At 38.0% G+C, this 26,189-nt stretch overlaps 2 protein-coding genes across 6 annotated transcripts in view; one reads left to right on the top strand and one right to left on the bottom strand.

The window, feature by feature from the left end:
- TRAK1 (trafficking kinesin protein 1) overlaps positions 1-26,189 on the top strand; it is a 495,341-nt gene that overhangs the window by 284,141 nt on the left and 185,011 nt on the right. The window contains exon 4 of one of the 5 annotated variants that reach the window (XM_060683688.2): positions 20,688-20,816. The exons of 3 other annotated variants lie outside the window; for them this stretch is intronic. Coding sequence is in view for 1 of the 2 variants with exons in the window: in XM_060683686.2 (XP_060539669.1) it covers positions 21,100-21,163 (64 nt within the window). In the remaining variant the exon portion in view is untranslated. Of the gene's footprint in view, positions 1-20,687; positions 20,817-20,973; positions 21,164-26,189 lie in introns of those variants that run through there. One more of the 5 variants, XM_060683686.2, reaches the window with a different exon arrangement.
- On the bottom strand, positions 11,347-13,632 carry LOC148114235 (uncharacterized). Its single transcript, XM_087894143.1, has one exon. The coding sequence runs from the start codon at positions 13,630-13,632 to the stop codon at positions 12,376-12,378; it is 1,257 nt and encodes a 418-aa protein (XP_087750269.1). The 3' UTR covers positions 11,347-12,375.

Genomic DNA, 26,189 nt, shown 5'->3' with positions numbered 1-26,189 from the left:
TCTTTGTATAAAACCCCCCCGAGTGACATTATATTTGTATTCCACATGATATAACCAAGATCCAGCCATAACGGTATTTTGTAATCCCATTTGAATCGGTGCTTCTTCCAGACTCTCATCAAAGAGTTCCTAAGTATATGGCTTTTGAATACTTTGTTTACTTTATTCTCATAAAATAAATATGCGTGCCAACCAAATTCAATCATGACTTTCTATATTCAGTATTCCAGTCTTTATCCTTCCAAACCAGTCACTTGTTAAAGTCAAAGCTGCTGCTTCATAATACAGTTGTAGATTTGGAAGTTTAAGGCCTCCCCTTTCTGGAACATCTTGAATAATTTTCTGTTTAACTCTCGGCTTTTTCTCATTCCAAACAAACTTATTCAATCCATTTTGCCATTCTCTCAATTGCTTATCACTTTTAAGCACCGGAATCATTTGAAACAAAAAAAGAAATCTAGGCAAAACATTCATCTTAACTGCTGCTATTCTTCCAAGCAACGACAGCTGCAGTTTTTTCCAAATCTCCATATCCTTTTGTACCTCTCGCCACAACACCTCATAATTATTTTGAATTAATTTTATATTTGAATCTGCAACTTGAACTCCTAGATATTTAACTTTTGATATTATTTCAAAGCCTGCCTTGCTTTCAAGTTCCTGCTTCCAATCTTGTGTCATATTTTTAACAATCATCTTAGTCTTTTTCTGGTTCAGCCTAAATCCTGATATCATACCATATTCTTTTATAATGTCTTTCATCTGGATTATTGATTCCATCGGCTGTGTAAGGGTAACAACCAGATCATCTGCAAATGCCCTGATCCTGTAATCATCATGCCTAATAACTATGCCATGTAATGAGTTTGAGTCCCGTATTGTATTCAGCAAGACTTCTAATGTTAAAATAAATAACAATGGGGATAGCGGACAACCTTGTCTTGTTCCTTTTTCAATACTAAAATTTGTAGTCAGACTTCCATTAATAATAATTTGTGCCGTTTGCTGTTGATAAATTGCTGAAACCGCCTGTATAAACTGATCCCCAAAGTCCATTTTTCTCAAAGTCTTTAATAGAAAGTTCCAATCCATTCTATCAAAGGCCTTCTCCGCATCCAAAAACACCAGCACTGCAGATATCTGTTTATTCTTCTCAAGATAGTCCAGTAAATTTATTATTTGCCTTACATTATCTTTCATGTATCTGCCTTCTATAAATCCAGCTTGGTCATGATGAATCACCTCTTGAATAACTGGCATTAATCTGTTGGCTAATACTTTTGCAAAAATTTTATAATCATTGTTCAGAAGAGATATTGGTCTATAATTCTCAGGTTTTTTAAGACCTGCTTGCTCTTTCGGTATCAGTGAAATATAAGCTGCTTTCCATGAAGGAGATATTTTACCCCCTTGTTATATACTACAAAATAAGTCTTTAAGATGTTCAATCATTTCTGCTTGTAAAGTTTTATAGTACACCGCAGTTAAGCCATCCGTCCCTGGTGCTTTGGCTGTTTTCAATTGCTTAATTGCGGCAATAATCTCCTCAGCTATAATTGGTTGACTCATTCTTTCCTTTTGATCACTAGAAATTTTTATAACTCTTTTTTCTTCTAAATATTTATCTATAAGTCCAGTCTTTATTTCATCTTTAGCGTATAATTTAGTATAATAATCTAAAAAAGCTTCTTTGATTAGTTTTTGTTGAAAAATTTCCTTCCCTCCAATGTTAATACTATCAATGACCCGTGTACTCTGACGCTTCCTCAATGTGTAGGCCAACCATCTGCCCGGTTTATTAAATAAATAAATAAATAAATAAATAATTTTATTTCTATACCGCCCTTCTCCCGAAGGACTCAGGGCGGTGTACAGCCTATTTAAAAACACAAAAAACACGACAACAATTTAAAATTTAAAATCATTAAATAATTAGGCTCCAATTAAAATCCCAGAAATTTAAAATACCCCAATTTAAAACGTTATGTTAATAGCCCTGCCTGGCGGAACAACAGGGTCTTCAGAGCGCAGCGAAACACCCGGAGGTCGGAAATCTTTCGTATTTTGGGGGGCAGTTCATTCCACAGGGCTGGGGCTCCCACAGAGAAGGCCCTCCCCCTGGGTGTCGCCAGCCGACATAACTTGGCTGATGGCACCCGGAGGAGACCCTCTCTGTGGGAGCGGACTGGTCGGTGGGAGGCTATTGGTGGCAGAAGTCGGTCTCGGAGGTACCCGGGTCCTATGCCATGGAGCGCTTTAAAGGTGGTAACCAACACCTTGAATCACACCCGGAAGACCACTGGGAGCCAGTGCAGCTCGCGCAGGAAGGGTGTCACGTGGGCGCAACGGGTTGCACCCATAACCACCCGCGCGGCCGCATTCTGGACCAGTTGGAGCCTCCGAGTGCTCTACAAGGGGAGCCCCATGTAGAGAGCATTACAATAGTCCAACCGGGAGGTGACAAGGGCGTGAGTGACCGTGCGCAAGGCGTCCCGATCCAGAAAGGGCTGCAACTGGCGAATCAGGCGAACCTGATAAAAGGCCCCCCTGGCCACGGCCGTCATGTGCTCTTCTAAAGACAGCCGTGCGTCCAGGAGGACACCCAGATTGCGAGCCCTCTCTGTGGGGGGCAAGGATTCACCCCCAATAGTCAGCGATGGCACCTGCTGACTATATCGGGGCGCCGGAAGCCACAGCCACTCGGTCTTGGAGGGGTTGAGTCTGAGCCTTTTCCTCCCCATCCAGGCCCGTACGGCCTCCAGGCAGCGGGACATCACGTCAAGGGCATCGTTGGGGTGGTCAGGGATGGAGATGTACAGCTGAGTATCGTCAGCGTACAGATGACACTTCACCCCAAAACCACGGATGATCTCACCCAGCGGCTTCACATAAATGTTGAACAGGAGAGGCGAGAGGACCGACCCTTGCGGCACTCCCCATGCGAGATGCCTCGAGGTCGACCTCTGTCCCCCTGCCAACACAAACTGCGAGCGGTCGGAGAGGAAGGAGGAGAACCACCGCAAAACGGTGCCCCCTATTCCTAACCCCCTCAACCGCTGCAGCATGATACCATGGTCGATGGTATCAAAAGCCGCCGAGAGGTCTAATAGGACTAGGACAGAGGAGCAGCCCCTGTCCCGAGCCCTCCAGAGATCATCCACCAACGCGACCAATGCCGTTTCAGTGCTGTACCCCTGCCTGAAGCCCAACTGGTACAGGTCCAGATAGATTAGCGTTAAAGAATGTATTATGTTTCGCAAATTGTAAATTAGTTGCTGTTTGCTCCGCCATAAGCATATGAAATTGATCTTTCAAAAGTTTTATAGCTCCTCGTATTCTTTCATCTGTTGGGTTCTTTATAAGTAGCTGTTCTTTCTTTTTTATCTCTGCTTCCATTTCCAATCTTCTCTTTTGTCGGTTTAATCTATGTTTAGAGTTCATATGAATAAGCACCCCCCTCATATATGCCTTACTCGCATCCCACATGATTTCAATAGGGGTACCCTTATTCAAATTCATTTCAAAAAATTCTTTCATTTGCTTTTTAAGTTCGTTTACATTTTTTTCGTATCTAAACAGATTTTCATTTACTCTCCATGATCTTCTCTCAATCTTTCCCATTTCAATTTCTATCCATACCGGGCTATGATCAGTTAGAGTCCTTGGGGAAATCTTTGTTTTTTTTCATTTTTGCAAGTAAGTCAGATGATAATAAAATAAAATCAATCCTAGAGAAGGATCTGTGTCTGTCTGAGAAAAAGGTAAAATCCAAGTCTTTTGGGTTATGTATTCTCTAAATATCTTTTAATTCCAAATCTTCTTTCATATCAAAAAAAATCTGTGGCAGTCTATTCCTTGACTTTGCCATACTCTTTTTATCTATTTTGGGATCAATTACTCCATTCCAATCTCCCATAATTAAAATAGATCTATAGTCCCATTGTAGTATTTTGGATTTTTAGTGTCTGAACTAAAGAAACAGCAAATTCCATTCAGATGGGATGCCCCAACTGGTATAATATTGAAGTAGAATACAATGTTTTATAAAAATCTTCTTGTTGTTGGTTAGGAGCATAGATTCCAATCACCAAAATTGGACCATTTTCTGTATAAAGTTCAATTGCTATAAACCTCCCAGAATCATCTGCTTCTATAATTTTAGATGATAGTCTTTTATAAATCACTACTCCATTCTTTTTTTCCGAACTAGAAGCTATGAATTGTGTTCCTAATCTAGAATTTATTAAGTATTTTTGATCTTGTATTCGAATATGGGTTTCTTGTAAGCAAATAATATCATTGTTAAACTGTTTCAGATAATTAAATAATTTCCTCCTCTTCTGTGGTGAGTTTAATCCATTCACATTCCAAGATAAAAACTTAATCGTCATCTGGAGCCTCTTGAAGCGATAGGAACATTTGCTGAAGACTTTCCTCCAGATTAATAGTCTTCGGCTTAGCTCCCCCCATGGCTTCACGTGCTTGTGTACCCTTAGCTCCCTTCTTGTCTTGTTGCGGCTTGGACCTCTCCTGTTGTTGTTTTTCTTTAAATTGCTTATAAACTGCTCGAGTTATACACTGCTCTTTAGCTTCAGCCATCCGGGCCAGGTCCAAAGCCACTTCTCTTGTATTTGTGGGTACTCTAAATACAGGTTCCAGAGGGAGATCTAACAAAGGCTCATCTAAAAATCCCCCTGTAGCTCCCTGCATTTCCATTGCCTCCCGCTCCATCTGTTTGCACTGCTCCTCAGTCTCTTGTTCAAACTGCTTCTCCTTATCACTCTCCTTTATCTCCAACACTGAGGATGTACGTGGGGATGTTGTGCCTGTTTTTTTTGAAAACTGTAGAATAAAATTCTTCCGCTTTCTCAACTGTGTTCAATCTATACCTTTCTCCTTCATACTTCAATATTATACCAGTTGGGGCATCCCATCTGAATGGAATTTGCTGTTTCTTTAGTTCAGACACTAAAAATCCAAAATCCTTTCTATCTTTTAACATCTTAGGTGGCAGCTCTTTGTAAACTCCAATTTCTCTTCCATCCACTTGCACAGTAGAAACAAAGGACCTTTGCAAAATGTCATTTCTTATTCTTCTATCTGTGAAATATATTACCATATCTCTAGGCAATTGTCTTTGTTTAGCCACCCAAGAATTCACTCTATAGACTTTGTCCATCTTGCAAAAAATCTCTTCAGGACTGATCTTTAACATCACAGCTAAGGCATCAGCACAAATCCTTCTCAAATCCTCTCTAATATCCTCTTTTATTCCTCTAAGTCTTATAGCAAATTCCATAGACCTAAATTGCATCATTGTCAGCTCATTTTTCATCCTTTGCATTTTATTATCAACATTAAAGATTTTATGGTCTGCCTCCTTCATTTTAACATCCATTTCAGATTTATATTCCTCTACTTTCTTATCAGTTTGCACTACTGCTTCTGAGAGACCAGTCATCACTGTCACTAACTTTTTAGTCACCTTGTCATATTTTTCTTGAACCACCTCTTTGATTTCTTTAATCTCCTGCTTAATTTCATGTTGAGATTTTTTAAACTTCTCATCCATATTTTCATCTTGCTTCATCAAAGCCTGGGCAATAAACTCTTTCAAACTTTCAAGATCAATCTCCTTTCTCTGGCTCTGCTGGCTAGAAGGCTGTTGTTGCGGCTTATGCATGGGGGATCCCCCCCCCTTGCCGCCTTCATATCTTGCTTAGGTTGTTTAGAAGCCATTCTGCCACGTAGCCTAACTTTTTCAAGAAAGGAGGTCCTTTTTTCCCTTCTTCCTCCACAAAGTCCTCTGAAAAATTCCCCCAGGTTTGGTCAAATTAGAAATAGAGTTAAGTAAAAGTCAAGCTTGCTTATTTTTAGGAAAAAAATTGGTCTTTTCTCTTCAATTGTTACAGGCAATGAGACTTTGTAGCATATTAAAGTAACTAGGCAAATCCACTTTTGCTTTCAGCATTCCCCTGCGCTGAAGCCGGGCACCATTTTCAGGAAACTTTCAATCTCTCACTTACATTCAATCACAGGGCTAGCACAACACAGCACAAATACTTGCGGTTTTGAGGTTCAAGTCCCGATTTCACCCTGTTCACTTAGGAAGTTTTCTTTGTTTTCACTTATAAGGATGGTCACGCCGTCTTGTTCTACAAAGTAGAAGCGTCCCCGAGGTCCGGAGCTTCGGCGGGCTGGAGAGGGAGCCTCGCCTGTTTCCTCCCCCAGAAGCAAAAAAAGCAGTCTGGGGGCTTCACAGGGGCTCAACCAAATCTCGCCGGCTCTGCTCCCAATTCCTTTAGGATTTGGAGTTTTTCAAGCCGCTTCTCCTTTCTCGAAGCGGCTCTTTACAGACGGCGGGGCTGGCGGTTTAAAAAAAGACTGTCTGGCGACGACGAAGACCAAACCGGAAGTCAGAATGACATATATGTTGAAAGAGGATTCTAAATTTTTTCAAAGTTGGGACAGTTGGTATCAGTGGTTGAATAAAAGAATTGAGATAAAGTGAGGGCCTATGTTAATATGAAGAGAGATATACTTATTTAGATTGAAAGATAATTGTATGAAAATCACATTTGGGGATTACTTACCTTATCCTGTGTTGTGGGCATAATTATTTACCAATGAGGGCAGGAACAATATCTGCCGGGATAGATGTGTTTTTTTATGTTTACTGTTATGAATGGGGGAGGGAGGGAGGGGAATGTATGGTTTTTGTTTGTATGTATAAACAATGTTTTTGTCTTGTGTTGATTATAATTTGAAAAAATTAATAAAATTTATTTTTTTTTAAAAAAAAGAATTATCTCAGACAGAAGGGTTCAGTTCACAGCTAAATTCTGGAGGTAGTTCCTGTTTGTCCATTGGATCATCCCAGGGTCTTAGCTCGGCCTATCATTTGAGCACCAATGGGGGGGGCAGAGAGACTGAATGCCACGGTAGAACAGTACCTGAGGTGTTACGTGTGCTATCAGCAGTCCAATTGGGCAGACCTCCTGCCTTTCACTGAGATTGCATACAATAATGCTGTACCCAGTAGCACGGGACTAACTCTGTTCAAAGTAGTGAGCGGCATGGACTTTGTCCCAATGGCAGAATATCCAAGGGATCCCCTCTCCTCAGTCAGCTTGACAAACTGGCTGTCAACACTGAAAACAGCATGGGAAAATGTCAAGAAAGTGTTAGCTAAAGTGGGGCAGACCTATAAGAAACAGGCAGACAAATGGCCATTCCAGCTATGGGAAAAAGTTTACCTCTCCACAAAATACTTGAGGTTAAAACTCCCCAGCAAGAAGCTGGGACCCAAGTTCATGGGGCCATTCCCCATAGTGAAGACTATCAACGCAGTCATGGTGCAATTAAAATTGCCCCGACTGCTAGGGAAGATACACCCGTTATTCCATAGCAGCCTTTTAAAACTCGTGGTTAGGTCAACTACCCCGTGAGGCCCTGGACTCTGTGGTCTTGAGCCAAACCGCATGCTCAACTTGAGGTAGCACAGGAGACAGCTCCAATACCTGATCAAGTGGACCCCTTATCAGAGGCATCTTGGGTAAAGAGCAGAAACTCCCCTTCCCCCCACCCCCCTCCTCGGACTTCCCAGAGCAAATACAGGGTATAACATTTAACAATCATAAACTAAAATGTGCTAACATTTTATAGACTCCAAATTCTCCCTTGGTCCTTAACTCCACATAGTTCAAAAACAAACTATAGACGTAAACTAAAAAACTAAATTGAATGTTTCATTCATAGGCTATTTGAAGCTTTTTAGTCTGATACTTGTTTTGAATATAGTCAATCCATCTTCTCCACTCCAGTATATATCTTTCATTTGAATGGTCTTTCAAATACGCTGAAATTTTTGCCATCTCTGCCAGGTTCACTACTTTTAACATCCATTCCTCAATCGTAGGTAAATCTTCTTTCTTCCAGTACTGCGCCACCAAAAGTCGAGCTGCTGTTATTAAATTTAAAATCAGCTTAGTCTCTATAACCGTACAATCTGTAACTATGCCCAACAAAAAGAACTGTGGGGTAAATTTTATCTTTTTCTTTAAAATATTTTGAATAATCCACCATATTTTTATCCAAAAAGCCTTAATTTTTTTACATGTCCACCATATATGATAATATGTAGCATCTTCACATTCACATCTCCAACACTTAGGTTGTAAACTTGAATACATACAGGCTAGCTTTTTAGGATCTAAATGCCATCTATAAAACATTTTATAAAAATTCTCCCTTAAGTTCTGGTGAGGCAGACCAAATTCTGATATTTGCTAAACTTCAAATATTAAAGGCCCAAAAGTTAAGACTTGGAGGGGTCTTAATTTGGGAAACATGTTTTCGGGATGGTGGCCAAAATTACCCGGTCTTCAAGCCATCATTGGCCTTGTTGGCTTAATAGCTGTAGGATGTATTTTTCTCCCCTGTGTCCTGCCTATTTTTGTTAAAACCATTTCCAGAAGTCTATCCTTGCTGGTGGAGCGAAAGACAACTGCTCAGGTGATGGCTATGTGTGAATATGAACGACTCCAGCCAGGAGAGGAACCTGAATGTGTGACTCTTCTGGATAAATCAGAGGAGTCACAAAGGGGGGAAATGAGGCAGACCAACTTCTGATATTTGCTAAACTTCAAATATTAAAGGCCCAAAACTTTGGCCAAGGCTGACTTTTGTGCCGATAAAAGGTTGCTGGATTGACGAAGGTATTTACCGAAGGTAAAAGGGTAAATTGACCCAAAACAAATGCATCCTGTTATTCACTGTTTATTGCACCCCAAATGTCATGTATATCCCCAGATAACAAATGCTGCTTCCTTTATTACCCTTGAGGCGTCTTCCTGTCCCTTATCTTCTTATGTTTTGTCTTGAGACACTGACCAGAGAACATGAATGTGTTAGTGGGTGTTTATTATTTCCTCTCCTCTTTGATCCTTGCAAACTGATGGAAGTTAGTTCCTACGTGTTAAATGTAATGTTCCCTGATATGCATATGTAGTTGGATTGTATAAATACTTGTCACAAAGGACCCTTCGGGGTTCAAACTTTTGTTTGCCTTTGGACTGTTTGAACCGTGCACAAGAAACTCTTTCCTGCATTGAAGAACTTCGGCCTGGTCCCGTTTCTTTTCCCGTAACATTGGGCTTGCGTAAATTTTATATTTCTAACCCATATTTTTTCCCATGTTTCCATCATTATTGGTTCTCCAATATTTTGTGCCCATTTTATCATAAAATCCTTAACTAGCTTTGTTTCTGAGTCTATTTCAACCAGTGCATTATACAACCTTTTTATATGCATTTGGCCTTTATCTCTAATTTGTTTTACCAAATTCTCATCCTCTTGCCGAATACCAATTTTTTGATCTTCTCTCCATCTGGCTTGAAGCTGACCATACTGAAACCATGTTTTAATTATTCTTTCTTCTCTTAATTGATTCATAGATTTTAATTGTAGTATGCCTCTTTCTTTATAAAGAAGCTCCTTATATATAATCTCATCTTGTTTTTGCTCTACACTTATATTCTCTATCGCGTGTCTGGGTGCTGTCCACATTGGTAACTTATCGTTTAATTTATATTGATACTTTTTCCAGACATGCAATAAAGCATTCCTTAATATGTGACTTTTAAAGGTCTTATCCACTCTTTTATCATATAATAGATAAGTATGCCAACCATAAACCAAACCATATCCTTCAATGTTTAGTATTCTTTCCTCTGTTAAATTCATCCAATCACTAACTGCTGAAAGGGCAGCTGCTTCATAGTACAGTCTTAAATTGGGCATTTTGAGACCTTCTCTTTCACATATATCTTGCATTATCTTTTGCTTTATTCATGGTCTCTTTCCTGCCCAAACAAAGTTACTAATACCCTTCTGCCATTCCTTCAAATTTTCATCTTTTTTAAGTATTGGTATCATTTGAAAAAGAAATAAAAACCTTGGCAAAACATTCATTTTTACTGCGGCTATTCTTCCCATCAGAGACAGTTGTAGTTTTTTCCACTTTTCCATCTCTTTCTATATTTTTTGCCACAACGGTTCATAATTATGCTTATATAATTTCACATTTGAAATCATAATATAAACCCCTAGGTATTTGACCTTCTTTACTATTTCAAATCCTGTTAGTCTTTCTACTTCTTCTTTTTGATTTATAGTCATAATTTTAGTTATTATCTTTGTTTTACCTGCATTTATTTTAAATCCAGATACTTGTCCATATTGATTAATTATATCCATTAAACCTGTAACTGATTGTACTGGTTGGGTTAAAGTAACAACCAAGTCATCTGTAAATGCTTGTAGTTTATACTCATGCTGCCTAATTTTAATTCCCTTTATTTCATCTGACCCATGTATTTTACTCAACAAAAGTTCCAGCGATAAGATAAACAATAATGGAGACAAGGGACATCCTTGCCTTGTTCCTTTTTCTATATTGAAAGTATCTGTTAAACTACCATTAATTATTATTTGCGCTGTTTGCTTCTGATATATTGCCTTAATAGCTTGTGTAAAACATTCTCCAAATTGCATCTTTTCTATTAATTTCAATAAAAAATGCCAGTTCAATCGATCAAATGCTTTCTCCACATCGAGAAATATTAACACTGCAGGGACTTGGTTGTTCTTCCCCAAATACTCTAACAAATTAACAATTTGCCTTACATTACTTTTCATTTGTCTACCACTAATAAAACCAGTTTGGTCATGATGGATCACTTGTTGCATAACTGTCATTAATCTATTTGCTACTATTTTAGCAAAAATCTTGTAATCTGTATTTAAAAGTGATATCGGCCTATAATTTTTCGGATACGTGTGATCTTGATCCTCCTTTGGGATCAAAGAAATAAAAGCTGTCTCCCAAGATGGAGGTACCCCTCCTCCAAATTGTATATTATTAAATAATTTCTTAAGTGTTTCCACCATTTCCAACTGTAGTTTTTTATAGTAAACAACTGTCAAACCATCCGTCCTGGGAGCTTTACCCACTTTCAATTGCTTAATGGCAAACATAATTTCCTCAGAAGTTATTGGTTGATTTAAACTCTCCCTTTGCTCTTTTGAAATTATATGAATATTCTCTTCCTGTAAGTATCTATCTATATCTATATCTTGAATTTTGTCACCAGTATACAACCTAGTATAAAATTCTAAGAATGATTTTTTAATCATCTCTTGTTGATAAACCTTTATATTTTATTTTCTCTATGGTCCGTGACTTTTGTTTCTTCCTTAACAAGTATGCTAACCATCTACCTGGTTTATTAGCGTTACAAAAGGTATTATGTTTGGCATATTGTAGATTAGTTGCAACCTGGTCTGCCATTAACATCTTAAACTGCCCTTTTAGTAAATTAATTGCCTCTTTTATTTTCTTGTCTGCTGGGTTCGCTATCAAAGCTTGTTCTTTTTTTTTAATTTCTTCTTCCAAATCCTTCCTTTTCCCCCCTGCTTATTTCTATATTTATTGTTCTGATATATCAAAATACCTCTCATATATGCTTTACTTGCATCCCACACCATTTCCATAGATGTACCCTTATGCATATTCATAGTGAAAAATTCTGTCATAAATTTTTTACATTCTTTTATATTTTCCTCATACCTAAACAGATTTTCATTTAACCTCAGGACCTCTTAGGTCCCTTTCCATACTCCAGTTCCATCCAAACTGGACTATGATCCGTTAAAACTCTTGGACATATCTTCGTACTCTTCACCCTGGAAAAAAGATCATTGGTAATTAATATAAAATCAATCCTAGAAAAAGATTGATGTCTATCTGAATAAAAAGTAAAATCCTTTTCTTCTGGGTTTCTCTCTCGCCAAATATCCCTCAGCTCCGTATCATCCATCATTTCAAAAAAGGATTTTGGCAGTCGTGCACATGTTAAGACATTTTGCTTAGGTCCCTTCTTGTCTTTTTTAATATCCAAAACTCCATTCCAATCCCCCAGTAAGATACATGTTTTATAATCCCATTGTAACAGTTTGGAATGTAAAAGGTTGTAGAATTTCTCCTGTTGTTGGTTCGGTGCATATAATCCAGTTAGAAGTACTTTTTCTCCTTTTATTAAAAGTTCGATTGGTATAAAACTTCCTTGATCATCTGCTTCAATTAATTTAGCAATTAAGTCTCTTTTTAAATATATAACTATACCATTTTTCTTCTCTGGGTCTGATGCAACAAAATGTGCACCTAGTCTCGCATTGGTTAAATATTTTTGATCTTTTGTTCTGATGTGAGTCTCTTGTAGACAGATTACTTCATTTTTAAATTGTTTCAAATAATGAAATATTTTCCTCCTCTTTTGTGGTGAATTCAAGCCATTAACATTCCAAGTTAAAAATCTAGTTGTCATCTTTAGCCTTCTGAAGCATTCGGAGCATCTGTTGATGATTTTCTCGCATTTGACCTTTGGGTCTGGCTCTTCCCACTGCTTCTGTTTTTGTGGTTTCTTGGGTTACCATCTGAAGTTGCTGCAATCTTAATTCTTCTTTACGTTTGGCTGTTGCTGCTCGGGTCTGTCTTTGATCCTTAGGTTCTTCTGTTATATCGAGTAGGTCCAAATCTTGAACAACAGTTTGAATTTGTATTAAATCTTCTTTAATATTCGAAACTCTCCCTTGGGTTTGTGCCAACAAATCTTCATTCTCTCCCTTTCTTGCCCCCACCACTCCCTTCTTTCTTTTAACTTCTGGGGATTTTGGGTATCCAGCCTTTAATACATTGACATAGAAATCTCTTGCTTTCCATACGGAATTAAGACGATATCTTTCTCCTGAATAGTTCACCACAAGACCGGCTGGTACCTCCCATCTGTACTGTATCTGGCGATTTCTCAATTCCTCCACCAGAAAGGCATACTCCCTTCTGGCCCTCAGCATTTTAGGGGGGATTTCTTTCATTATCAGAACCTCCTGCCCTTCCACTTGAAGCTTATTTTTAAAAGTAGCTTGTAAAATTTCATTACGTATCCTCCTTGTAGTAAAGTATATTACAATGTCTCTTGGTAGATGTTTTTGTCTAGCCAGCCACGAATTAACACGATAAATTTTGTCAATTTGCCACGCCAAATTACCTTTTTGATCACCCAGCATCTGGGCCAGTGCTTCTGACATAATCTCTTTCAGATTCTCTTGTTTGTTCTCCTTCACCCCTCTTATTCTTAAGGCAAATTCCATATCTCTATATTGTATCATTGTTACATCTGATTCAGCCTTTTCGATTTTATTCTGAGCCTCTTCCAATTTATTTTCTAGAGTCTCATTAGCTTGCTTTAATTCATCCACTTCGTCATCCAAAATTTCAATATGACCTGCCAGACCTTTAAATGCCAAGATTATATCTTCTCTAATTTCCTTATTCTGAATTGAAATCAAATCTTTAATATCAGCCATTTCCTCTGCAACACTCTGCATTTTTTCATCAATCACAGAGGCAATTTTATTCTCTGTAACTTTTAAAGCCCCCTGCAGTATCTCAAGTGTTAAAGTCTGTGGTTCTGTTGGGGGAGCAAGGGCTTGCAATCTGGAAGTATGAGCTGGGGAGCTCCCAGCACTACCAGTTCCTTTAACAGGAACAGTCTTTATTGGTTTTGAAGCCATCTTTCACTTTCAATTTAATTTTTTGTTTAATCAGCAACCAGAACACAAATTCCACAAAGCTCAAAAAAATTTTTCCAGTCCTTAAATCCTTAAAATCCTCTTTCTTTCAATGCCAGAATTAATTTTAAACAGGGGCTGTCAGTGCTGAAAATGAAACTTTCCTTTTAACTTTCACTTTCCACGCCCCATTAAGTCTCAATCGCCATCTTGTTTCCTCTCTTAATAGTTCAGAAGGAAATAATACACATTGGAGTTAAGTTTAGATATTTACAGTCTGATTTCTCCTGTCTTTGATCTGCCTGCTTCAATTTCCTGTTTATTGCAAGCGCTGTTAGCAGAGGTGGTCGCGGCGTCTCGCTCTGCTTGTTAGCAGAGGCGTCCCCAGATCCGGAGCTTTGACAGGCTTCCAGGGAGCTCTCGCCCTTTGCGCCCCAGAGTTGTTCCTGGGGCACTTGGGGAGCTCTACCTACACCTGTCTGCTCTTCTCTCTCCCCTTTGCCCGGGGAGAGAATTTCCAAGCCGCTAGACAGCTGATTTTCGGCTGTTCTAGTGGCTTTACAAGATCGGGGGAGCGGGCGCTCACGGAGGAGCATCTTTGACGCCAACGGAGCCAACCGGAAGTCCAATAACTGGATTTCTTTTGAAGGTTGGCTTGAGGCTCATGATTTAATTAGGGCATTGGTTGGAACCCTGACAGCAAACACTTCATAACTATCTCGATTAGAAACAAAGTTTGGGCTCAGTTGCGGTCATAAGTCAAGGACTAACTGTACAAAATTTTGTTTGTAAATCATGACAGTTATTAGTAAAGGCAGCCACACGACTGGGCCTAATTTTATAATCATTTTTATAATCATTATAATAGATTTAAGTCCAAATCTATTATCCTAAATGAGAGTTTTTGACGAATGAGTAACAAAATGTGGTCACATGACCATAGGGCATTGCAATCAGTGGTTAATGGTCCCCAAGTGTCTGAAATGCAATAATGTGGGGTGGGGACAGTGCAACATTTTGGGATGGCTAGAAGTGCTTTACTAATCATAAAGGTTATTATAACTCTTAAACGACCCTTTGTAAGTTGAGGACTGCCTATAGTAAATTTTCAAGAATGTATGTATTTGCTCCTTCAAAATTGTTACTTCATATTTTAGCAGTGTATAAAACTTATTTACAAAAACAAGTTGTATTATTTATTGAATTTATTTGGTGCCCATTTTGTAGCAAATGACTGGATGGTTTTTGACTCTTATTTCTATTACAAACAATTTCTTTGCACATCTGTTCCTAACGAAGATACATAAACAATTTTCTTAGCAATATTCTTGCTCAAAGGATCTTTGCATCATAATCTGTCTTAACACTGAATAAGTAAGAATTGGTTTTGGAAAAACCTTATAATAATTAGTATAAAATCATAAGGGTATGGAGGCTATAGAGGGTTGGACACAACACTATTAATATTAAAGTACTGTACCAGTGGTGGGTTGCACCTGATTCGCACCAGTTCTATATAACCAGTAGTAAAACCGGTGGGAAGCCCTGCCCACTGACCCCGATGTCATCAGAACTTCTGCGCATGTGCAGAAGAGTGTGCGGATGCATGAGTGAAGAGAGCATGCGCGCGCAGCCCCGTTGCGAACCAGTAGTAAAGGTAAGTAGAACCCACCCCTGTACTGTACCATATTCTAGTTATGAAGAATAAGATACCTAATCATGGAAACATCAATTTGATCATGTGGAAAAATAGTGTATTAAATTGTATGGATTGAAAATTTCTTGAGCGTGCTTCTTCCCAAAAAATGGGAGGATCTCACTTTCTTGGTAGATGCTACTATTCTTATTTCTTTAATTATATAAATGTAGTGCTTATCCTAGATCATTCTCTGTAAAAAAAAAATTAAGGAAATATGCAAGTTTAGCTATTGTACAATCAAAATGATCTTAGAATGGAACATCCAGATTCAATGCTTTATTTAAACGAAAGCCTGGTAATGAAATATTTCCAAGATGCTGGGAAGATTACCAAAAATGTATTCATATAGCTGTTTCCAGAATATTTTGAAGTTTCATCCTCTAGAGCTGAAGTAGTTCCCATCTTCAAAAAAGAAGAAAAAATAGATCCAGAAAACTACAGACCTATCAGCCTAACCTTATGACCAGGGAAAATTCTGGAAAAGATAATCAAGCAACAAATCAGCAAACACCTAGAAGCAAACCAAGTAATAACCAAAAGCCAATATGAGTTTGTCACAACAGATCATGCCAGACAAATCTTATTGCAATTCTTGACAAAATGACAAAATTAATGGACCAGAGGAATGCTGTCGATATAATTTACTTGGACTTCAGTAAGGCCTTTGATAAAGTAGACCATAACCTACTTGATAAGATAGAAAAATATGGGTTAGACCAGGAGTCGCCAACCCCACGGATCACTAATATGAATCCAGCATGCAACTCGCTGAAGCCCCTGGACTCCCAGTGACCGGATGGAGTCCTTCAGTCACTTAGTTTGGCTGCCTGTTTCTGCAACCTTAAACAGTCAAAGAGCCATTTGGACCTGTTTCCCACAGAAAACAAAGCACTGGGATCTCTCATCTTTCTCGCCCGCCCTCTCTTTGTCTGTCTGTCTCTCTCATCTTTTCTTCTCTCTCTCTCATCTCTCTCTCTCCCTCTCTCTTTGTCTGTCTGTCTGTCTGTCTCTCATCTTTCTTTCTCATCTGTCTCTCCCCTCTCTGTCTGTCTCTCCCATCTTTCTCTCTCTCTCTCTCATCTCTCTCTCTCTCCTGCCTCTCTTTGTCACTCTCATTCATCTCTCTCTCCCCTCTCTCTCTTTGTCTGTCTGTCTCTCTCTCTGTCATCTGTGTCTTTCCCCCTCTCTCTTTGTCTGTCTCTCCCATCTTTCTCTCTCTCATCTCTCTCTCCCCTCTCTTTATCTGTCTGTTGGTCTCTCTCTCCCATCTTTTTCTTTGTCTGTCTCTCTCATCTCTTTCTCCCCCCTCTCTTTGTCACTCTCTCCCACCTTTCTCTCTGTCTGTCAGTCTCTCATCTCTCTTTCTCTCTCTCATCTCTCTCTGTCTCTTTCTCTTTCTTTGAACTCTCTCTCTCATTCTGATTCTCCGGCGCTCTCTAGTCTTGCGGGCACTTCTTTGGCCTTTGTTGATGCTGGACGCATCTTGGTCACTTGGGGAGACACCCGACCTGCTCTCCTCCCCAAGACACTCACCCAATCTGGCTGCAGCCAATGCTGCTCTGTGTTGTAATAGGCTCCAGGAGCAGGAGTTGACACCATTTCCCCTATTGTGAAGTGCGCTAAATTTAATTGCGCTGCAAGAGCAGCAGGCAGGCCATGGAGGCACCAACAGCAGCGGTAGAGAGAAACGGCTGGGCCGGACCAATGTCTCAGAGTTGAGAGGAAGTCTTGTGTTTTCCCGAGAGACCGAGGTGCGCAGAGCACCCACAAGGATTGGAAGAAACACCTGCGAGATCCAGCAAGAGATGAAGCTTCGCTCCCAGTCTGGAATATGGAGCGATCTCCATCCCCCGCCCTTCCTTTCTCCGGCCAGGCGAGGGGTGACTGGGAGGGGAGGGTGAAGGGCAGGACCAGCCAGTGGTGGGTTCAGCTGACAGTAAGCCACAGCAGGGGGAAGAAAGAGCCGTGGTGCCAACACCTGTTGCTTCGGCCCGCCTGCACTGCCACCCACCCACCCTTGCACCATTACCTCATTCTGGCCAGCAAGGGCTGCACTACTCCTTGCACATTGCACCTCCTGCAAAGTGGCAAGTTGCATGTAGCTCCCTCTACGGTGGAGATTTCCAGCCCCACCACAAGCTGCCTGGCCGGTCCCATATTCCAGAGTTCTAGTCATAGGACCGGCCATTGGTCATCCCGGAGCGGCTTGGGTGTGCTGTGGACCACCAAAATTTTCTCGCGGACCACTGGTTGATGACCTCAGGGTTAGACAGCATCACCACCAGATGAATTCGTAACTGGCTGACCAACTGCATTCAATGTGTAGTTCTTAATGGAACTGCATCTACATAAAGGGAAATACGCAGTGAGCTCTGTTTTAGGCCCAGTACTCTTCAACATCTTCATCAATGATTTGGACGAGGGGGTAGATGGGGAACTCATCAAATTTGCAGACAACACTAAGCTAGCAGGAATAGCCAACACTCCAGAAGATAGGCTTAAGGTACAGTAGAATCTTGACACATGGACGCTATCTAACAACATGAAATTCAATGGTAAAAAAGTAAGGTTCTATATTTAGGCAAGAAAAACAAAATGCACAGGTACAGTATATGTGGTACCTCATTCATTAGTAGTAACTGTGAGAGGGATCTTGAAGTCCTAGTGGACAATTATTTAAATATGAACCAGCAGTGTGCTGCATCTGCCAAAAATGCCAACACTGTTCTAGACTGCATAAACAGAGGGATAGAATCAAGATCAAGTGAAGTGTTAATACCACTTTATAATGCCTTGGTAAGGCCAAACATGGAATACCACATCCAATTTTGGTCACCACTATGTAAAAAAGATGTTGAGACTCTAGAAGGAGTGTAGAGAAGAGCAACAAAGATGATTCGGGAACTGGAGGTTAAAACATATAAAGAACAATTGGTGGAATTGGGTATGTCTAGTTTGATGAAAAGAAGGACTAGGTGTGACATGATAGTAGTGTTCCAATATCTCAGGGGCTGCCACAAAGAAGAGGGAATCAATCAAGTCCAAAGCACCTGAAGATAGTACAAGAAGCAATGGGTGGGAATTAATCATGGAGAGAAGCAACCTAAAACTAAGGAGAAATTTCCTGACAGTTAAAACAATCAGTGGAACAACTTGCCTCCAGAAGTTGTGAATGCTCCAACACTGGTAGTTTTAAAGAAGAGATTGGATAATCATTTGTTTGAAATAGTATAGGGCTTCCTGTTTAAGCAGTGGGTTGGACTAGTAGACCTCCAAGGTCCCTTCCAACTCTGTTATTCTATTCTGGTCTGTTCTAATTACATAAAAAGTATGTATGTGCAAAACATTCTGTGTGTTGACTGTTTCATGTACAAAACTTCATCATGCTGCTGATCTGATTTTATGACATTTTTGGGAGCAGTTATTAAGCAAATCATGATCATTAAACAAATCCATTGTCACCATTGGGCATTGTTGTTATTGTTTTTGTTGGAAATCAGAAGTACAATATTGTTTTAGCAAAACAGTATCGTAAATGGCAATCACCTAACTATGGAATGCTGCAAACAACCATAAATGTGGGGTAGTTGAAATCATCTGTCTGTGGAGTAGGAGCAGCCATCAGAACTTTGGATCCAAGTTTTAAGTAGTCCTGGAGTGGTCTGTTGTATCTTAAGTGGTCACTAACCAACCAGTTATAACTTGAACACTACCTGCAGTGACATGTGATGGGGCTAAGAAAAGGAAGCTGAAGGAAGGACCTGGAAAGAGAGAGGTGAGCAGGACAATTAAATCTTAAAGATACTAATACAATTTTCTCACTTCCTATATTCAGATATGAAAATCATATATTAAAAAAAATCTAGAGTTAGCAAGTGGTCTGGATTAGTAATTTACCTATAATAAATAGCAAAGATTTTGTATTCTAGGAGTTAATATGTGTGCATGCTGAGAAATCATGTTATAATATGTAATTTAGTTTAAGAAGATTTTGTTAAAAAAAAAATATGCCTAAGAATGACTCACAAAGGCCAAGTGACCGAAGGTAAGTATGAATACAAATGTATATAAATTCAATATAATATAAATTCTAAATTTATATACAGTTTATAAATAAATATAAATTTAAATATATAAATTCCTCTTATGTCAATATAAATTTCTTGTTAATACCACATTATAGCCCAGTAGGCTCAATTGTTTATAGAAATATGGATGTCACAAGTTTATTTCATATTAATTCTTTGTGGCATCTATACAATTTTTAAAAGTCTGTGTATTTTTAGGGATCTTTCTTAGTAAATATGAACTACTCTTTAAAATCAACTATTTTATTTTAACTGCAGTTTATTGTGACACAGATTTAAGAATACCTGCCTCAGATTTTTAAATTGATATAAAAACATTGGATACCAAAATAAAGTATGATTTATCATGACTTCTCTAGATAGGGAAGTTTTAGATGTAAAAATCAGCATATATTTCTACAATCAATAGATGCATACTTGAAAGTGATTTTTACGAAATTGACTTTCTAGTGTTCCTCAATATAAACTTCCCTCTATATTTATATATGTAATTTTTCTAGTAATGCTAATCTATTAATACTGTAGCTTACATTGTCTTTTTTTCTAAAGAATATATAGAAAAGGTAATATTTAACAATGCTCATGTTTTAATATTTTAGTTGTAGAAGATCCCATTGTATGATTTGAGATAATTATGATTGGGAAACATACATTCATTGAACTTTAAGCTTAGATTTAGAATTTTGTGAACATATGAAATGAATAAGCATATTTATTCATTTCCAATGCCTACAAAATTCTAAATGATAATTGCTTGTTAAATTACTATCTCTTTTCTATAAAATCAATACAAGTTTGTGTATTTAACAGGATTTCTGTTTTAGAAAGAATTATGGCAAACAGTATGGAAAGAGATCAATGTTTTATATTATACAAAATGGCTGTGGCTTGCTGCAAACATTTCTGTGCTGTAATAGAGGTCAGGTATTTGGAGTGTGGATCATCAGTTTGCAAAATAAGCACATAAGAGCAAGTTATATTAATTTTTCTTCATCAAGAATGTAGATATTTAGATGTTATCATAAGGCAATTGCAGAGGCACTTGCAGAGTTCCGTTCATCTAATTTGGGATGTGAGGGTTATATTAGGGCTTCATTTTAACCATATCTTTAATAAATTAATTATGTTTATTCTGTTTAATGTAAGAATATTACTCTTATGGAAATGAAAGGCATTTTTCTGGGTATAGCTCTATTTAGTGAGATAACTCTTTGCTAGCAATCAGAAGCAGCAGTGTATATTTCCACCCTCCATTTCTGCATCTCGTTCAGGACCAGCCAGTCTCCATGGCAACCTACTAAACTGAAAGAGATGTGAGGAGCAGAATGGAAAGGAAATGAGTTAGAAACCCCAAGTGGTGGTGTGTGCCTCCAACGTCAGCTTCTAAGCCTTCTGATTGGGTGAGTTTAATTCCCACCCCCACAGCTTCTCTATAGAGATTCTGTATTAGAATAACCTGGTGCAGCAGCTTTAACAGCCTCTCCCTTTTGAAGTTGGATTTTCTTTTAATTTTTAGTTTCTACATTGACTCTCTGGTAGAGGATGTTTATCATATTGTTAATAATCCCAGAGTTCTTTTCCAACATGGTGATCGGTAAATGCATGCATGCATGGCTGTATTTCACTTGACCTCTGTTATATTCTTGTAAAATCTCTTTTGATGGTGCCTAAGGAGAAGGGAATATGCAGAAATTCATTGAAGCAGATTACTACGAGCTAGACTGGTATTATGAAGAATGTACAGATGGTAATTACATGATTTTGTAATAATTCTGTATTATACTGATCTAAGCTTATCTATCAGTGTAGCAAGAGAACTGGAAGAAATAGTGAAGTGATATTGCAGTTAAAGTAGACAGATTTTAGCATTTCTTGACATAGGTTCAAAAGATGTATACGGAATTGTAATAAGAGCTTTTGGCTGGTGGGAGTGGCAGCAGAACATGGGTATTAGACAGTCTTTTGGGGAGAAGGAAATTGCTTCTGAAATGCTTATTGTGTATAGCTGCTGGTACTTATACTTACATCCATTTCTTTTGCTGAGAAGGGTATATATTTAGAAAATAGGCTAATCATCATATATTAAGGTAAAATGGAAATGCCTCCATCTGTGTGTGTGTCTGTGTGTGTCGCTGCCTGTGAATATATAGATAAGGGAGTTAATGTCTCAGGTTGGGATTAAAACTTTATTGAAGGAAATAGAGCATTTAGCTAAATTGCCAGAAGGTTAAATTTGAGGACTCTATCATAAGAGCATCTCGCAAACTTTCTTTTTTCTGCCACATTGGTAATTCTGCTTTCTTGTAAAGCAGGATGTGATCACCAGTCTCATGATAAAATAGAGTGCAAGTAGGAGTAACTAAAACTGTACCACATGTCTTGCGGGAAATTCAAATCTCCCAATTTCGCCTCAGAACAGAAACACAAAATGAAAATGCAGAGCTCAGAGAATAATATTTCCTGACATAGTTGTATTCAATTTAAGTATTCTTCTTTATAAATAAGAAAGATGCATTTATAGGAGAGTAAAAGAGATGTGGCCATTATTAGGAATTTAGCATAAAATATAAATTTTAATGTCAGGATTTAGAAGGATTAGGATAATATGGAAAATAAATATAGAAATGATGCACTGTTTGAATACTCTTCCGAATTTGACACGGTGCTTATTACATGCAAGGATAACAATGGTGACTGACATGTAATTTGAGAAATGCTTATTTAAGATAACACTTGTTTATGATATGATTTTCTGGTTTATCAGAATGATCTATTTCTGGTTTAATTGAAAGAAATAGCACTTTAGGTTAGATGATCTAATGTAGAATATCAAGAAAAAGGCAGTTTCTATTTCCTTATTTGGCTTTCAATTTCCTAAACTGATTTTCAAGAAGTTTCTAAAATAGTTAATTCTAAGGTACACATAGAAAAATAATATTGATAGTGAAGAAATTTCTGTAGGATCACCATATTACTAGTGTTAATCTGATAAATGGACCAAATGTTTATTTCTTGACTAGATTTTTCTTTAACCAACATTCATCAATTTACATTTTTGAATTGTAATTTGGCAAAGATATTTTTTAAAAACCTGGGATAATAAACATGTTCCACCTAATGCAAAATTTTGGTCAGCATAATATGTCTGTGTATGTGAATGCATCTAAAGCATGGTCAACAAAAAAACAGGGAAGGAGGAAGTTAAAGTCCAGGCTTACGCAGACGATCTTGTATTTATCTTGGATCAACCACTGGACTCGGGCCAGAAATTATTACGCTTGATTAGAGAGTATGGGAAGGTAGCGGGATTACTGATGAATGAAGAAAAAACTAAAATCCTAGCGAAAAATATGACTCAGATGCAAAGGCAACAGCTGGAGCAGTTAATGGATTTAAGAATAACAAATAAAATTAAGTATCTGGGTACATGGTTGACTGCCAGATGCTCCTCCATAAAGGAGGATAACTATCTTCCTCTTTACAGCCAGATTCTCAGAGACCTAGAAAGATGGAAAAATCTCCAGCTATCAATTTTGGGAAGGGTGGCAACCATTAAGATCTGCCTGTTACCCAAATGGTTATTTCTATTCCAAACAGCCCCAGTAAAGTTGAATAAAGAGTTTTTTACAAATTTGGATAGGAGTATATCTAAATTTATCTAGCAGGAAAAGAGGCCGCGGATTAGACTTAAAATGTTACAAGAACCCAAAAATAGAGGAGGATTTGGACTCCCAAATTGGGAGCTCTGTCACCAAGCAGCGAACTTGATTTGGGTGAAAGAATGGATGGTTCTACAAAAGAGACGACTTTTGACATTTGAGGGAGCCGGTCTTCAACATGGCTGGCACTATTTTCTATGGCCAGGAGCATCCGGCCGCCCTAGACACTTTGATGATCACTATTTACGTAGGATGCTTGGCTACACTTGGGAAAAGGTTAGAAGAAGAGTATATTCAAAAGTTCCATGTTGGATTTCGACGCAGGAAGCTCAGATTTACCCAACATTGTATAAAGGGGAGAAAACCTTGACGTATGAAGTTTTTTTGGATGTTCACAGTAATCCGAAGTCATGAGAATTATTAACTCTTCAAGGATATAAGATAGACTGGTGGTCTTATTCTCAAGTGCACTCCAGGTATAAAAAAGATTTATATAGTGAAGGAATCTACCGTAAAAGACAAGAATTGGATAAGATCTTATTAGGAGGGAAAGGGATACTATCTAAATGTTATGCATATTTATTGTCTCTGCAGATAGGACAGGATGTAGTGAAGGATTGTATGATAGCATGGGGGCGAAATTTTGGATATTCCCTTGACTTCCAGCAATGGGAACAGATTTGGTTGAAAAATATGAAATTAACTATGGCTTCTTCATACAAAGAAAACATATATAAAATGGTCTACCGGTGGCATCTCCCCCCGGCGAGATTAGCTAAAATGTTTCCCAGGACATCTGCCTGCTGTTGGAAGTGCGGTTACAGTAATGGAACTTATTTTCACCAATGGTGGACCTGCCTGCAGGTGGTTAAATATTGGGGAAAAAATACGGCAATGGATTTTGGAAATTACACAGATTAATTTGGAATTAAGACCCAAGATTTTCCTGTTGGGGGCAAAACCTTTGAATGTTAAATCAGATATATGGTTCTTGTTGATTCACATTATTACTGCAGCAAGATTAGCGTATGCGCAGGAGTGGAAAAATCAATACTTACCGATAGATTTGAAAATAATATATAAAATTAATGAGTGTGCGGAATCAGATAGATTAACTAGATTGATCAATGGTAAAAAAGATTCAGAATTTTATAATAGTTGGAAATTATGGTACGATTGGGTCCAGAAAAGGTGGGATAGAATAGATAGATATATGATGATGTATATATATGATGGCAAATATGTATGTATAAAGGAATGACTTTATATTTATGGACAATGTAATCACATTATACCATGGTGGCAGGATTGTATATTTTATTGGTGTATTGGTGTATAGAAAACAAAAACAAAAAACCAGGGAAGTATGTGCAAATGATATAAATCTAGCAGAAAAGTCCGTATTATTGGTTCTTCTCATGAATATTGCAATTTAGATCTAGGGTTTTATATATATAGATTCATCTATGTGTAATTATGTTGAGGAATTTAATACATTTCTTGCTTGATTTTTTTAAAAAAAATCCAGTTTGTAAATGGCCAATGTACATAATAAACTAAATGTGTTCTAATGTATTGAGACTGTAACTCTCAATATTCCTGGACAGCACAGTCTTTTGAATTATTCTGAATTTTGGTAATTGCTTTCCCAAACATCTAGAAAGCATTGAATAGGAAAAACAACAGCTCCTAATCCTGCTTTTATGATTTTATTACTATTCATTGTACCTCTTCCACCTTAACTACCCCAACGTTATTTTAATATGTTTCACACAGCTAATCAGTTGTTTTACCCTATCCCCCAAATCTCATGGCCATTGACTGAAAGTTTGGTTTTGAATTTTCTGTGGCTGCATTTGTCAGAAAATGTTCTGGTTTTTATGTCCTTTTCTGCAAAACAGTAATGCATTTGCCCACCTACATTTAGGTGACCTTTGAGAAATTTTACCTGTAGGGATCAATGTTGATATTGTTGTTATTCTGATTTTATACTATAATTTTTTTTTTCACAACTGCCTCAAACAGTTGAGGGATTCGTTGTCTAGTTTGGAAATAAACAATCACCAGCCAAAACTTCCAAGAGAAAACAATGGTAATTTTACTCTTCACTTTGCAAAGCGGGTAGACCATGCACATGCAGGTACAGGGGTTTTCTGTACTCTTCAATACTGCTTGGCTTTTAGTTAACGAAATTTGAAATGATTATAAAATGTGAGGTGAATAAAGAATATATAGGTAAAGGAAGAATTGGGAAAATATATAGAATATTAACTGAATTAGATGAGCAGACAAAACGTTTAAAATTAATTTGGAAATCAGATTTAGGAGAAATAAATGATAATGATTGGAAAAATATTTGGAATAGAAGAGTATATAAGAATATGTCAGTTAGAATTAATGAAAATGGATATAAAGTGATATGGAGATGGTACCTAACACGTAAATTAAATTAAATAGACGGTAAATATACAAATATTTGTTGGAGGTACAAGAAAGAGGTTGAAACATATAAACATATGTGGTGGGATTGTGATAGTGCACAAAAAATATGGGACATGGTGTTTAGAGAAATTAGAGCACTTTTGAATAAGGTGACCAGACGTCCCGCTTTTGGCGGAACAGTCCCGCTTTTTAGCAATTTGTCCCGCGTCCCGCGGCGTTTCAAAAAAGTCCCGATTTTTCATTCTGCCTCCTCAGTCCCGCTGCCTCTTGAGCCCCAGCTGATGGCTAGAAGAAAAAAAAACTGTTTAAACTCTTGCCCGGGGCTTCAAAGGGCCGCCCTACAGGCAATCAGTGTAAAGAGTTCCTGAAGCAGTTTTTTTTTCCCCTAGCTAAGCTGCAGAAACGAAACCGAAACCAGGATCTTTGGTGGAACGTGACAAAATGAGGCAGAGAGAGATTTATTTTTATTTTTATTTTTCCTCCCCAAAAAAGGTAGGTGAAAAACTGCAAACAATGGGAAATTTAGGAGGAGAGTTCAAGATTTTAAAACACAAAAGAAAAAAAAGCTGTATTTAACTAGGGAATTGTAATAATTGAATTGAGATACTATTAATTGTATATTGTGTTGAAAGCAGAAATGTTTAAGTTGTGGTTCAGAGGAATATATGGGGG

The sequence above is a fragment of the Pantherophis guttatus genome, chromosome 4, assembly GCF_059756535.1.
Source record: "Pantherophis guttatus breed Tessera chromosome 4, ASM5975653v1, whole genome shotgun sequence".
Classification (NCBI taxonomy): domain Eukaryota; kingdom Metazoa; phylum Chordata; class Lepidosauria; order Squamata; family Colubridae; genus Pantherophis; species Pantherophis guttatus.
Note: the sequence above shows the minus strand (reverse complement) of the source record. Positions and strands in the feature narration are given on the sequence as shown.

Bases quoted from the DNA above. Each gene is read 5' to 3' on its own strand.
- LOC148114235 (XM_087894143.1), bottom strand. From the start codon at position 13,632: ATGGCTTCAAAACCAATAAAGACTGTTCCTGTTAAAGGAACTGGTAGT.